The sequence below is a fragment of the Dermacentor albipictus genome, chromosome 10, assembly GCF_038994185.2.
Source record: "Dermacentor albipictus isolate Rhodes 1998 colony chromosome 10, USDA_Dalb.pri_finalv2, whole genome shotgun sequence".
NCBI classification, from domain to species: Eukaryota; Metazoa; Arthropoda; class Arachnida; order Ixodida; family Ixodidae; genus Dermacentor; species Dermacentor albipictus.
Window position 1 is genome coordinate 68,023,105 of NC_091830.1, and position 14,923 is coordinate 68,038,027.

At 45.4% G+C, this 14,923-nt stretch overlaps 2 protein-coding genes across 4 annotated transcripts in view; both read right to left on the reverse strand.

Moving 5' to 3' along the window:
* Positions 1–630, reverse strand: part of LOC135899658 (protein dispatched homolog 1-like) — a 35,286-nt gene extending 34,656 nt beyond the window's left edge. For 2 of the 3 annotated variants that reach the window (XM_065428983.1, XM_065428970.1), the window contains exon 1: positions 491–630. The gene's annotated coding sequence lies outside the window, so the exon portion shown is untranslated. The remainder of the gene's footprint in view (positions 1–490) is intronic. The other variant, XM_065428978.2, reaches the window with a different exon arrangement.
* The window catches only part of LOC135900056 (uncharacterized), a 34,551-nt gene that overhangs the window by 1,028 nt on the left and 18,600 nt on the right, over positions 1–14,923 (reverse strand). The window contains exons 7-14 of the mRNA XM_065429493.1: positions 13,169–13,441; positions 12,445–12,529; positions 10,520–10,663; positions 9,192–9,269; positions 6,931–7,014; positions 5,962–6,267; positions 3,416–3,459; positions 491–648 (exon numbers count right to left, since the gene is read on the reverse strand). Of these exons, the coding sequence (XP_065285565.1) occupies positions 491–648; positions 3,416–3,459; positions 5,962–6,267; positions 6,931–7,014; positions 9,192–9,269; positions 10,520–10,663; positions 12,445–12,529; positions 13,169–13,441 (1,172 nt within the window). The remainder of the gene's footprint in view (positions 1–490; positions 649–3,415; positions 3,460–5,961; positions 6,268–6,930; positions 7,015–9,191; positions 9,270–10,519; positions 10,664–12,444; positions 12,530–13,168; positions 13,442–14,923) is intronic.

Here is a 14,923-nt window from a genome sequence, read left to right on the forward strand (position 1 = left end):
TTTCCTTTGTTTTCTCTACCAATTAACAGCTTCCTTTTTTTTTTGCCAAGGAAATGCAGATAGAGCTTTCAAATATTACCAACCCAAGTGCAAGTTAAGATAAAGTCAAAGCTGAAAAAACAAACAGGAGTATCAGTTCTGTCTTTGTCTTAGTATGTCCTCGACAGATGGCAGTGCAATCTGTCCCTGCTACAGTGCAAGGCACCCTTTTCATTGTAGCCACAACAGATGGCGCCACAATGCTGTTGCGGTAACATCTATATTATGAGCACTGTCACCAGAGACAAGTGACTTGCCCTTTAGACTTATTGGGTGAAACAGGCCAGTAATGCCTCGAACATGGCGTTAAACAGAGCCCACTGCGTAGTGCTACCTCTACCTGAAATTTCAGCACAGAAGAGCTAGTAGTTTTGGTAGAGAAGTCTAGTATACCTGGCACTTTGAGTTAAGCAACACCCAGGACAAAAACGTGTCAAAACAAGAGACCCACCAGGGTGGCTCAGCCTTCTTTGCCTTCTCCTGCTGGATGCTGATGATTGGCTTGGAATGGATCGGCAAATTCAGCGACTGCAGCAGACTGGTGTACTGCTCTTCCGACAGGGTGATCACGTGCGACTCCGCACTTGGCTCGCTCTTCTTGGCTTCAGCCTTTGCAACAAAAGCGAGGGAGAATGTTGTCAATGCCATGGTTTCCATGTGTGTGTAACCTGTGTGTTAGAAACTTCAGAAACTTGAGCGCAAAATGTGGCTACATGCAAACTTTGCCATCATAAGCATCAAAAAAGCCTCAAGGCAATGTTCGCAGTGCCACGAGACCACATTTGAATTGAAACTTCAATTTAGTAAATTTCTGTTCTGTGATGTCAAAAAGCCTTAAGCCATACTTCAACAGTGAGCAACAATGGTGTTCATAGACGTTCGTTGCTGAAACTTTGCATTGTTCAACAGTTGCACAGGGCTGTGTTTATCAAGATTCTAATGCTGCTGATGCACGACATGTTGTCACTCTTTGTGCCTTTTCCGTTTGATGTAGCAAATTTTGAGCATGGTTAGCAGAGATCATCATTATCATCATCAGCATCATCATCATCGTCAGCAGCAGCAGCAGCAGCAGCAGCCCATTTTATGTCCACTGCAGGACAAAGGCCTCCTTTGGCCGTTTGGACTGGAAGCTTACCGTTATCATTGAAAAGGAAGGTATACAATCAATGCATTTTACCGGTGCTGACATATGGGGCAGAGACTTCAAGACTGACAAAGGAGATTGAGAACAAGTTAAGGACCGCGCAAGGAGCGATGCAACAAAGAATGCTAGGCATAACTTTAAGAGACAGAAAGAGAGCAGTTTGGATCAGAGAGCAAACGGGTATAGACGATATTTTAATAAACATTAAGAGAAAAAACATAGCGCTGGGTAGGTTATGTAATGCGCAGATTAGATAACTGTTGGATCATTAGGGTGACATAATGGGTACCAAGAGAAGGGAAGCACAGTAGAGGATGGCAGAAGACTAGGTGGTGCGACGAAATTAGGAATTTGTCTGGTGCTAGTTGAAATCGGTTGAGTATCAGCATGAGTTTAGCAGCAATATTACAGTTCTAGTGTATATCGAATTTTAACAGCACACTTTAGCATATTTTAGCAGCATAAAGCAACTAATATTTAACAGAGTCTAGAGGAATTTCATTTAAAATTTTCTGCTTCAGCCCAAATGACCACAACGATTTGCAGTGTTTCTTTGGCAATGAAGGTGTCATGGTGAAACTACTATTATTACTACCCTTCATAACATGGACTTTCTTTCAAGTACTTAACATATAGTCTAATCATGCTTTACATCTGCTTCTTTACACTTTACATCTGCTTCTTTACACTTTACATCTGCTTCTTTACACTAGTGTAACAAAACGTCGCATCCAACATGAGAATACCTTCATTACATCTGATATTCAGTATAAGCCTGTATACACTGCACAATGACATCAGCAGGAGACATTTTAGATTTACTTTGTTATAATCGATAATTCTTTTATCCGTGTTCTGTATATCGAGGTTCTACTGTACCACGATGATTAATACTTGCCAGCTCTTTAGATTTCTGTTTAGTCCATCACTGTGTCCAAATTTCACATATTAAAACGAAGTGAATTCACGGGAGTATTTAGCAGATTCTGGGAGATTCTGAATGCTGTAATAAGGAAACTTTTGCAAGAAAAAAAAAATACAACACTCGTTATACATTTGACTTTCTTTGACGACCGTTTCTTTTCCTCTCCCTTTTGATGGTTTGTAATGATGGTTTCTGGTTATTTATACGCATGGAATAAATATATATGCAAAATTCAAGTACTGTCAGCATAAATTAAAATGCAAAAAGTTACAAAAGTGTTCAACTGTGTTATCCCTGTTTCCAGGAGCCAAATTTTCTGACGATTAGATTTCCAAAGAATTCGTTTTGGCGGTGGAGTCACATTAGGGCGGTCCACTGACATAATAAGAAAGAGAGGAAGGACAGAGGCCAGTCAGCGAAATGGTATTTTTCTGGAAGTGGACATCACAAACCAAGCGAAAATATAGCAAATTGGGAATGCTTCTAGATAAATAAAAAATAATTTCTTGGTGCTATCGATGAGGTATATGTTTTTCATTATGAAATGTCTGTGTGACATACTGGCGGTGTGTGATTTAACACATTTTGTTTACTGCGGCTGACCCATTTATGCCGCTAGGTGGTACGTTATACGTTGATTACATGGTGCGCAGAAATTACACTGGAGTTGTCTAAGTATGCTTAACCGTACCCCAAAATACAAGTTGGCCCATTCCCAAATTTCAGGTTGGCCCACCTCCAAATTTCAAGTTGGCCCACCGTCAAATTTCAAATTGGTCCACCCCTACTATTAGCGTCCCCATGCATTTTCCACGGAGCCCTATGTATCCCTATTCGTATTCTCTCTGACCAATATTATTCTTTTGGATTTAAGTTCTTCCTTATCGCTTATAAAGCTATCAATAATAAAGCTACCAATACCAAAAATACAGAGCATTACAGAATATGGCTCCAGGTTCACCTGCATTTAAAGCAGTGGCTTAATTCAGACTCCAAAACGTGCATTATGGACTACTCCATGCATAAAACTGGCTACAGAGCGATTGCATGTCGCACTTCCATGTAATCACGGGTGACAGACATTGTGATCAATTATTTCCTGCTCGTGTTTCATTGTATGCTGATGGTATGGCGAGCTACCATGGACAGAGCGATGCGTGCTACTTACTAGAAACTGACTTTTAAACAATACCATTTAAAATTTCATCATCACTATTATTAGCATTTCTTTAGTTATTACTATCATTTGGTAAATGAAAGCTAACAGTCACCCCCAAAGAGTGATCCCTGTTGGGTTCTCTCACCTGTTCAACATCGGATGTAGGCACTTCGCTTGGGGAAGCTCCATCTGAAATGAAAACAGTGATGTTGAGACTGTCCTGAGAGTAAGGGGACCACTGCTGGAGTTTGCCACAAGAGAACACACACAAAAAAAGACAGACTGAATAGTTGCTTGTAAGAATTATAAATCAGACAAAATGCAAGACGCCACAAGCACGTCAATGCGCTTACACGGCATTTTTGTTCTAGCCTCTACATACACACGCCGTGCCAAAGCTGGCGTGCATAGGTCATGCGTGCCATAGAGTTTTCTATAAATAACGCTAGAAGAAACTCTGGTGTTGTGTTTGTTCAGCTGCCACTAGAATGATGGGTAATACATAAATTTGTCTAATCTTTGTACTTTTGGCTTCGGACGTTCCTGTGGCTTCATTATGGTCTTTATCTTTCCAACTTTCCAAGCAATCACATTTTTCTAAACACATGAAGGCAATAAGCTTCTGTGCGCATGCATAACCACTGCAAATTGTTGCACTTATGAGGCAATATTTTGCTGAAGAAGATCCATTTGCAGAGTTACAAAGTTGTTTGAACCGAGAAGGACAAAGTTTAGGCAAGTCCACACAGTGCCCATGAGTCCCATAAGCTGGCTAACCATTATGCTTGCAGCACCCACAGACACTATAGTGGCAGAGTTGCCCCTGGTAATTTTGGCAGAAAACTGTGATACAGTCGTTCCCAGATATATCAAATTCGGATGTATCGAAGTACTGTCTACTATATCGAGCAACGGTAAAATCACCTTGAAAATCCCATGCAAAAAATATAACGATGTACTATGCATATACAACTCCCGTTCACCTCCACATTTGATATATCGAATGCTCCGCTGCGTACCAGCTAGTGCGCTTTTCTTAACGGAGATGCCTTCTCACATCGTCAAAAATACTTAATGCCAACAAATTTGAAACGGCACTGTTTTGGCAGGTGCTGTCAAACGAGAGATTGAATAATAAGGGCGGCGCATGCCATGGAATAAAAATTAGCAGGGTGCTCGGCAGTTTTGCTCAATGCGCATGTGAATGGCTCGTGCAAACTGCGCCCGTTCGTCGTGACGAATGGCATTTTAGAATTGCGCAAGCAGCCAAAACGAATCCGACCGCAATCTCCACTTAAACGGATTTTTACATTACAATTAGCATTTAACGCCGCACGCCACATCAACGCATCGTGCAAAGAGCCCCCCTCATTGCGGAAATGGCAAGACACAACGCTGTTCGATTCGTTGGTCCGTGCTGAATTCGTTTCATTCATACTAGCACGGTTGCACACGTGAGCGGGAATGGATTTGCATGTTCTGCAAGTTGAAAAGCCAGTTTTGAAGCTAACAATGTGGGATTAGTGACGGCAGTCACCGACGCAGTGGCCAGAGGGAAAGGGCCGAGGCTGCAAGGGGTCGGAGCACCGAGTCACACGCAAGATGCGCAGACTTTATTTAGGGGCGGTCAAGAAGCGGGGACGACTGGTTCCAACCGAAAGTCAGTTCCGAAACCCAACATCACAATCTGCCCAGTTCGTTCCCACGTATGACCATCGGCTGTTTAAACAAAGCATTGTTGCTTTTGTAACGGACAGGTGGTCAGGCACATTCACGCGCAGTACAAATGCACCGATGGCAGCGTGACGTGTATCCACATCTCCGATACACGTCTGTAAAGACGTGTATCCACATGTGCTAGTTTGCTTCCATGGTGGGTCAATTTCTGCCTTATCTAGAACAAAAGTGCGCAACAAGCACTTCGACGCGCACAAGGGTGGTCTCGAGCCCGGGCGATGCGGGCTATTAGGGTTAGCGCTGCAATCAGCCACGACCAAATCAAAGACCACGACCATGGTCGCTCACTCACACGGAGTGTTATGCTCAGATCAGCAGGCACCACATGGAGTGCTGAAGTGCGCATGCACAGTAATTTGTTGTTACGTGTCAATAAATGTTGTTATACTCACAGACTACTTTCTGTCTTTATGAGGGGAAAGATGGGGAGGAAACTCTGCAAATTATCATAATGTAAATCTCAGAGGCGAGAACTGCTGACACAACGTACTATGCTGTTGGCCGAGAATTAACCGAGAATTTAAATCCAAGAATGACGTCCAACTGCAACAAAATTTTACTTTGCTTAAACTTGTTATTTTGGCAAAGCTGTAGGTCTAGAAATTGTATAATTTTTTTTATTAGCACCCTTTAATTAGCACCGCAGGAGATGGGGCAGGCACCCGGTGGTCAGCGAATGCAATGCCAGAACATGGCTTTCGAGATCCTCGCCACACTGTGGGCCCCCCCCCCCCAAATCTCGAAGGATACGCCCAGGCACTGTACTGGTTTCTCAACGTTCTGGATTCTATGCTGTCTCTGGCAAGTGGTATTATAGGCGTTTTTCCAAGCCCAGCCGCCATGATTCATTTCTGCCACCCACGGTGCACGAAGCGTGGCCTATATGATTGATTTCCGTTAATCTGTGTGAGCCATCGCTGGGCAATGCAAGAGAGATAGACAAAGAGAACATACCGACTCCCGGTTCTGCACCACCAGGAGACTTGTCCGGGCCAGCTGCGCCATTGTCGTTGCCAACCGGCGCGTCGTGGGTGGACAGGTCCCGTTGGTTCTCCTCCTCCTCCGAGTACAGACGCCGCCGCTCCATCTCGGCGACCTCACAGATGTCGTGGAAGCTGGCGTGCCGCACCAGGGTCTTTGCAGTTGACGCAGGTGTCGCCGTCGAGGCCAACTGGGGTCCGCGGCGGCTCTTCCGGGTGGGCGCCGAAATGTCGTCGCTGTGCGTCCGCATCAGCCGCGATGAGCCACGCTTGGAGCGTTCTGTGAAGCGCAAAAAGAAAAGAAGGACGCCGCTGCACTTGGTATAACAAATCCAGATGGGGAAAACAATTGTGCCGTTGACAGTCACTCCAGACATAGACCCATTTTTCATAATTCTAAAGCTGGCTTTCCTCCGAGGCAGTTTCCCTGGCCGACTGCGGCGTAATAATAATAATAATAATAATATTTGGGGTTTTACGTGCCAAAACCACTTTCTGATTATGAGGCACGCCGTAGTGGAGGACTCCGGAAATTTAGACCTCCTGGGGTTCTTTAACGTGCACCTAAATCTAAGCACACGGGTGTTTTCGCATTTTGCCCCCATCGAAATGCGGCCGCCGTGGCCGGGATTCGATCCCGCGACCTCGTGCTCAGCAGCCCAACACCATAGCCACTGAGCAACCACGGCGGGTGACTGCGGCGTAGTCATTTTCGCATATAGCGCGTACACGCTATATGCGCTATATGTGTTCGCTTGTACACGGAAAACGACGTCGAAAACGTAGACAGGGCTCTCGTAGCGAACAGATGTGCACGAGACCAGCCCGGACACATGCACGCTAGCACTTCATCCTCATTTAAGCGATAACAGGTGCCGCCACTAGTTGGGTGCAGTGGGCATTGCAGAGAAGTGCATTGCAGAGAAATTTGCATGTCACAAACCTTGCGTCTGTTGCAGGAGTTCCAGGACTTGTGCGGTACATTCATTAGAGCCCGGCGACTGCGGCATTGACATCGAACTCTCGTCTGTGTCAGAGAGAGAGAGAATTGAGGTCAGTCAACTGTTTCAATATGCTACACTGCCATATGCAATTATAGACTTTTTTACTGTTAGGCAATGCTACCAAATACAATACCCTGTGCAATCCCTGTACATTGCAAGCCACTTTCTGTCACAGGTGGGCCTGTAAATTTAAACTGTGCATATGCTTTGTTGCAAGAGCACATAAAACTGTGTAGCTATGTGTATACAGCAGAACCTCATTCATACATTGTGGAAGAAAGCGCGAGAAAAGACTTACTAACCGGGAAAGCGTACCATGTGAAGTCACAAACACTTCACGCACTCAACTGTAGCTAGCATCTACACAATGCGAAGTGTGCTGTGAATCGTAGCACCTTTCTCGTAGCAATCGTAGCAATCTTTTGTAGCATGGGATGCCGACTCGCGCCGCATTGGTGGGCCCCAAGCAGCCCGAGATACAGGTTGTTTCTGCAGCTTTAGCAAGCTTACGTTGGCGCTTCTCGAAGTTGGCCCCAGTCGGCAACTTCTTCGAGCGGGGCATTTTCGGCAAGACGTTCAAACGTGCCCACTTGGGGAGCATCGCCGTGGCCACGAGACGCCGACATGCGTCCAGCTGGTGAGGCCCCTGTGAGCCGAGAAGCATGCCGTCCTTTTCCTATCGCCTAGCGCATGTTGCGAGACGTCGACGGGAAATCGAAATAAAATCGAGCTGGTGGGCGCCAGAATATGATGCCTACGAAGCTGCCGGAGCGAAACCTGATGCTCTCTTCGCGCCACCTGCAGCAGGCAACGATGGCACATTTGGGTTATTCCCAGTTAAAAGTGTGCAGTACGCTTCCAACGGCACTGCGCCCCACGCGCTGTCAAAAGGACACGTGAAGGTGCTCATTGCAATAGGCTTAGCAGTGATAGCTGTTAGTGTGGCACGCAAAGACCCGGGAGGATATTTGCTGGTGTGTGCCGGCGTTTCCCCGTGAGATGGGTGGGCGGCTACTGTTCTCGGATGTGCGCACGTTCGCACCTTTTCTTGTTTACAAGGGACCTAGCGGCCGAAAGGTCGTGTTTTATAGGACCGTATGAATCGACCGACAGAAGAAAAGAAGCGCAACTGCATTGGGTCATTTTCTTGTGTTCTCGCTCGTGAATGTTGGTGTGAGGAAATCGTACGTAAAGGGACCTGATCAACGAGGTTCTGCTGTAGTCCTTTTGTTCAATAAAAAAAATATTTTAGCTGCTACCGAAGTGCTGTCCTATCTGCTTTTCTGTAACCATTTTCTATGTGGTGATGCACTTCAACATCTGTTCAACATGAACAACCCCGTTACAACAGGTTCAAACTGCTATAATTTAATATGTCAGTTCACTTTAAAAAAGCCTAATTTTACGGCTTGCCTGCTGTTTCCGAAACATTTGGAAGCTGCTTTCATTGTTTATCAGTCCTTCTTTTGGCAGCCATTCTTAAGGCACTACTTATCTGCCCTGCGCACACACGGCCTGCCCAGCTCTTTCTTACTCTTACCCACACGAAGCCTGATGTCTTTTTTTTTTTTTAACAGATGGTACGGAACCTCGTTGTAAGATCGTTTACAATCTAGATGCATTGCTATACGGGAGTGTTAAGACAACCGACATCACTTTCGAAAGTTTAGTGTACTTAGAACTACCATCCACTTATTGAATATGGCAGACTGTGCACCACTGCTCGTCAATCTGCTCCCGAGAAGTTACTTCAAAAAATAGATCTTACAAATGAAGAAAGCTGAACTTGGCTTGAAGTTCGTCCACAGCAGAATCTATACTTTGCCCTTCTTCAAGTGGTAGCAGCAGTCTTTGAGTGCTGCTGCCACTGATTATGGTCCCGCCCCTGACCAAATGATCCTTGGCACTGAATACAAGCCAACACATTCGGTGTTGCCAAAATGGCAGGACGAATAGGTGAGTTGTAGCAGTTATGCCGACTCCGTAAACCAACACTCACTGCGTTCACGAGTTTTGAAAACAGAAAATGCAAATTCGTAGAAGATATAAGTGTCACTACGGTAGCTAGCTCGATTTGACCGACAGTCTAAATCGACTTGATGTCTTTAGTGTTACGCGACTTTAGTGTCCCTTCAACGAGTCAAGCGGTCTTTCAATTTGCAAGCTGCAAACATTGCTTGTGTTGCAGGGGCGTGCTTACCTTTTGACAGGGCATTTCTCTTAAATGAAAATCCTGTGGCGACAAGTGAGTGCCGTGACTGCGTCTGGACTTGAATATCTGCGTCACAAGGAAGACAAGAAAGCAGAAACTGTAGGGCGACTGACTTCGAATACAAGACAAAAGAAGACATGCGTGTTCAACAAAACTCGAACTACATTTAACCGCTTGAGGTCTCTGTTTTTCTGCAAGCATCTGAAAAAATAAGGCAGAGCTTTTTCTTTCTCTCTCTCTCTCTTGGTTGCCTAGAGTATGTGCTAAACTTGCGCACATTATTGCACACGGTTGCACTATTAACAACAAAATGCTTTGTATAAAATACTGGCATGGTTAGAGTGTGCTTGCGAATATAACAAGTAATTTGGTTACCAAATGCTTCCACTCGTGTCCCTGCATTTCTCTCTCTCTCTCTCACTGAATACGTACAGTTGCATTTTCAGCTGCTCACAGTGTGTAGACACTCGTGTACTAACTTTCCAACATGGCTTGCATAAACTTGCATGTCCCAACATGTACTAGCATAAGCTGAGAGCTACAATTTTTCTTTCCATTTGTTTTGGCACATCCACATTCGCCCTTCAGTGCAATGCTTCGAAGCCATGATGACTCGTCTAAAGTGCCTAATACAGAAAAGTGTTGTACTAATGACAAATATGGCTGTTCACTGCCAAATCTGCAGCGAAAACACAACGGTGGCCACAAATTATTCTATGCCACCTCTGCGTCCGGCCACAATTCGTAGCATTCCTCAGCCCCTGCTCGATAACTTGACAGAACAACACAACAGAGAATACTGCCTGTACTAATGACAAGCTTGGCTGCCCACAGCCAAATCGTCGGCGAAAAAGACAATGGTAGCTACGAATGAGCCTAAACAGCCTATGTGTTCGCACAATTCACGAGCTCCCACTTGCCCTCTCTCAATTTTGAACCCCCTCTCCACTCTTCTGACCCTTTCTAGACCCTCTCCACTGCTAAGGGCAACAAGCATTCACCAACAGTCGACACCACAGATCATCGACAAAGCACTAACAAATGTGGCTTTTTGGGGTGCGATCTTGTACGCGTTCCAAAATCGAACGGAGGCGGTCCGTTCTTTACGTCACAAAATAAGCAGTCTGTTCCGTTGCGTTCGTTTGATAGCAGACAACAAGGAATGATTAACAGCAGATATCACGTCACAATTGACGTGATGGCATTAGTCACGGTTCGAATTGACCAATCGTGTGCATCTCGGTGGAACGGACTGCCTCCATTCTATTTTGGAACGCGTACAAGATCGCACCCTTGATGTCATACAAAACACTAACCTTCCTCTGTGTTGGCTGAGCCAATGTCGGGGCCTATGTACTTGAAAGCACTCTTGCGGCCCCGGGACTCGGTCACCGTGACTTTGCGGATGAGACCGAGGCTGGTCAGGATGTTGGCGATGTCGTATAGCCGTCGGATCTTGGCTGTTGACAAATAAAGAGTCGCATATGACTTGGCAGTCAGGACATCGGCAAAGAAAAACAAAGACAGCGCATGAATATGGTCGATGTACTGATAAGCCAGTATTTGCACATGCTCGTGGAAATAAAGGCGAAGCAATTAAAGTCAACCCCTTTTGTCGTAACAGTCATACCTCACACGAAAATACCTTTTTGATACCATTACAAGAGAATACTCGTTGAAATAAAATATGACCAACTAAATTTTATATTTGCTGCTTATATGCACTAATTGATTGTATCAAAGCTCACTAACCAAACTTTATGGCCCCCCCTGTAGTTGCATGTGCAATGACTTAAAATTTAAGCACCATAGCCAAGTTTCATTACAACGAAGTCGCATTCAATACAAAAAATATGTTCGTTTTATCCGATATCAGTGCAGAACATTTTCTATCAGTTTCATTGCTCGATAATTTCTCCTATCCGACATTTGTTGTAAGCATATATTCAATGCATAATGATATCCGTTTTCATTACAGTAGAACCTCATACATACGTTCTGCAAAAATATGCAGGAAAAAAAACACTAACTAGGAAAACACATAATCCAAAGTCACCAAAAAACTTGGCAGACTCAACTGTAGTTGACACCTAGGCGATGCGAAGTGTTGCCGCACAAGATGCCGACACGCGTCAATTTGGTGGGGCCCGAATGGCCCTAAGACGCGCGTCGTAGTTCTTGCAGCTTCGGCAAGCTCACGTTCGCGCTCGCCGAAGTTCGGCCTAGGTCAGCAACTTCTTCAGGTGCGCATTTCGGTGAGAAGGTTTTCTGCACCCACTTCCGCGAGAATCGTTTGCGGCCCGCGATGCTGACACACATTGAGCTCGTTGGGCTCAAGCGAACCGAGACGCGCGATAGGAAACAGAGACAAAGTCAATCTGGCAGGCAACGCCGGAATGCGATGCTGCCCGAACGAAACACGACGCCCTTTTCGCACCACCTGGCGCAGGTAATGGGGGCCTAATTTATTGCCTATTAAAAGCATGCAATATACGCTTCCTATGCCACGCATGCTGTGAAACAGATAGGTGAAGATGCTCATTGCAATAGGGTTGACGGCCGGAGCTGTGATTGGCGACATGGAACGGTCTGCGAGAACATATTGCTGGTAGCGGAATGGGAAACCACATGCATGGCAGCATTACTGCATGACACGGGCAGGAGAGCACTGCAGCGAAGCTGCCCTTACGTGCGCTTATACCGCTTTTGATTGCCAATGCTCTTGTTTGCATGGGACCTAGTGGCCAGAAAATGTATCATATGGTTGCAGTTTCATGGTATACTGGGCGTTGGTGCTGAAAGATTGTGCTTTCCAGGAATGTATTAACCGGTAAAAAAGAAACGCAAGTGCATTGGGTAATTTTTTGCATGCTTGATCATGAAAATTGGCGCTGGGAAATCATACAAAATGGGGTCACATCAACAAGGTATTACTGTATATCAAGGTTAAACAGCTATCCAAAAAAGGAAACAAGAAATTTGGGCTCACACCCCACTTAAGATCTCATAGCTCTCGAATATTATGAACCTGAATTGTAACTATGCCTTGATCACCTGCGATAAGTAAACACACTGCTTACATGCTAACTGTCCCATGCCATGTGTAACAGTGGATGCAGTTTGTCATGTAAAAAAAAAAAAGCACTCCTCAATGACACCACAAGGGAACAGCTTCAAGCCAATCCCTGGACTAAGCAGTCATGGATCACAAAAAAGTGAGTAGAAAAGTCGTGCTACTCACTCTTGTAGACTAGGGACTGTGTCTTGTCGACTGTTGGGTCACCAATGAGTACTTTGGCAGCCAAGTCCAGGCTTACTGTTTTCGGCTGCAATGAGAGTGGGATACATGAATGCACGAATGGAATGAGCGTATTCGCTGTGCTATGAAAACAAAAAGAAAGCCGGCAGGCCACTACACCACGTCTGGCAAGCCACATCGCTACGGTTCAATGTATACATACTGCACAAGCTACTTTACAGAATAGTTAAGCAACTCACAACATAAAATAATTGCACACACAAAAAAACGATGGGCTATTCGCTGCACTTGTGACATTGCAAGTGTTAAATAGGAAGCTAAATTACACCACATGAAATGAGTTTCGATCTTTGTTAACAAATATAATGCGTCAATGTCACTCAAGCTACTCAAAAATGTGTTGTCGTCATCTCGTGATAGCAATGGCAAAAAAGTTTACTCCGACAGTAGGCAGTTGTCAATGCAACAAACGAGGTTTTGGTTTTGTATCCTCTTGAAATGTGTGGGCAATCTTTGGACCCATTTTCCAGAATAAAGTTAAAGGCATATGTTATAATAAGGTAACCATGGCAACCGGCACTGGCAGCTGTTTTCCGTGTGGAATGTACAGCTGCTGAAGCATGCGCAGACGCGTGGTGATGTAGGCGTTTCTTTAGTGGATATTTGGCGGGCTCTGCAAAGAACCTTGCCAGGGCCCAATGCTCACCGGCGATGTCAGGAACAGCATGAGAAAGCGCTGACTCATGATGCCCATGGACTTCTCTCGACGCAGTTCCAAGTCCTGGAGGGTGGCCATGCCGGATCCTCCGCTCCCTCCTCCGTTGTCGGCCGTCATGGACGCTGCCGTGACCTGACCCGAGTTGATGGCCTCGTTGGACGGCACCACAAACAACTGGCTGCTCATCTCGAGGGAGTGGTTGAACTCGAAGTCCTTCACCGAGTGGATTTGGCCTGCTATGTTGCTTTTCTCCGAGAGGGCCTGGAGTTGGGAAAAGAAAACAACACCTCTGGTACCGCTCAGCATCCTTACATGCACAACGATTTGGTTCTCATGAATATGAGAGCCAAACTCCTACAGTTCATTCCAGCCTAATTGATGTGAAAAGTTAGTTAAGACGAAGCCTCAAAATGGCATTCGTTAATGTAATGTCTTTCTCTTCTTGGCAATTCCACAGGCAGTGCCACTCTTTATTCACATTTTGCTGTGCATCTTCTCTTGCACCAGCCTTTCAGTGCATTATATCATTGCAAGTCTTATTCGAGCATGTAACCTGTCAGCTACATGATATTCCTTTCTTTACCTTAATATTTGGAATAATAAGTTTAATGTTTGCACAAGTTCAGGTCATCCTGTCTGAAGCTTCTTGTGTGTTGCATGTCTAATCACGCAAAATTTTTAAAAAAATATGAGAAAGGGAGAAAATGACACAAAGATGTGCAGATTCCTCATTGGTGTTCCATAATTCTCCTCGCACGGGTGCGGTATGTTGCAGCAGTCACGGAGCACTTCTTTTGTTACGGAGTGCTTTGGTAATCACAACAATTGATAGTGACAGTGACAAGAACTTTATTTAGAGTGTCCTGAGGAACTCGATTGGGGGGACCGAAGGCTCCCCGATCAAGTTGGTGGCTCCGCCCACGACGGGACAGGGAGGTGGTGACTCTCCACGACGTCGCGGGCCCTCTGGACGGCCAACAATTGATAGTGTTTTTTTTTTTTTTCTACAAGTATTGCTCTAGGAGGCCACATGTAACGGCTAACAGAGGCCTCTGGAGAGCATGTGACATTACAGGTGTTCCCATTGCCGCTTTGGTGCCCTGGAGGCGCCGTCAGTAATACGAAATACTGACACGTTCTTACAACTAGTAAATAAAATCTAATAAAGAAATACAATCACGCCGAGGTGCCAACTTCTGGCGCATTGCTACCGCGCCCACGCGAGAATTACGAAACGCCAACGAGGACTTTACTGGATCACGCACAACTACGATCAAAGTGCACGTCAAACATCCCCAGGCGACCTAAATAAAGTTATCTGGAGCAATCCACTACGACCTCCCTCATAGCTTTAGCCGCTCCGGGACGTTAAAAACATTAATCACAAACCGAATCAATATATGCGGGCGTAGATTTGAAACTAAGCGACTGCATCCATAAGTGATAGTGAGCCTTGCAAAAGCGTCGAGAATGTGCCAACTTCTGGTGGAGTTCAAAACATAGCATGAATAAAGTCGCTTTTATGTCACAGGCTACCTGCAGATGCGTACACTCTCGCCGCAAGACGAAACTACACGAAACAAAGAGAGCACAGTTGAAGAATAGCAAACCTAAATGCGCTAAAAGCACGGACAGCATGAAAACATACACTTCTTCGAAGCGGCAGATGCGAACTAGGCTCAAAAGAAGAGGTTGTGAGGAACCCTGGCACTTCACAAAGCCGTGCGTTTCTTGCCCCTTCCT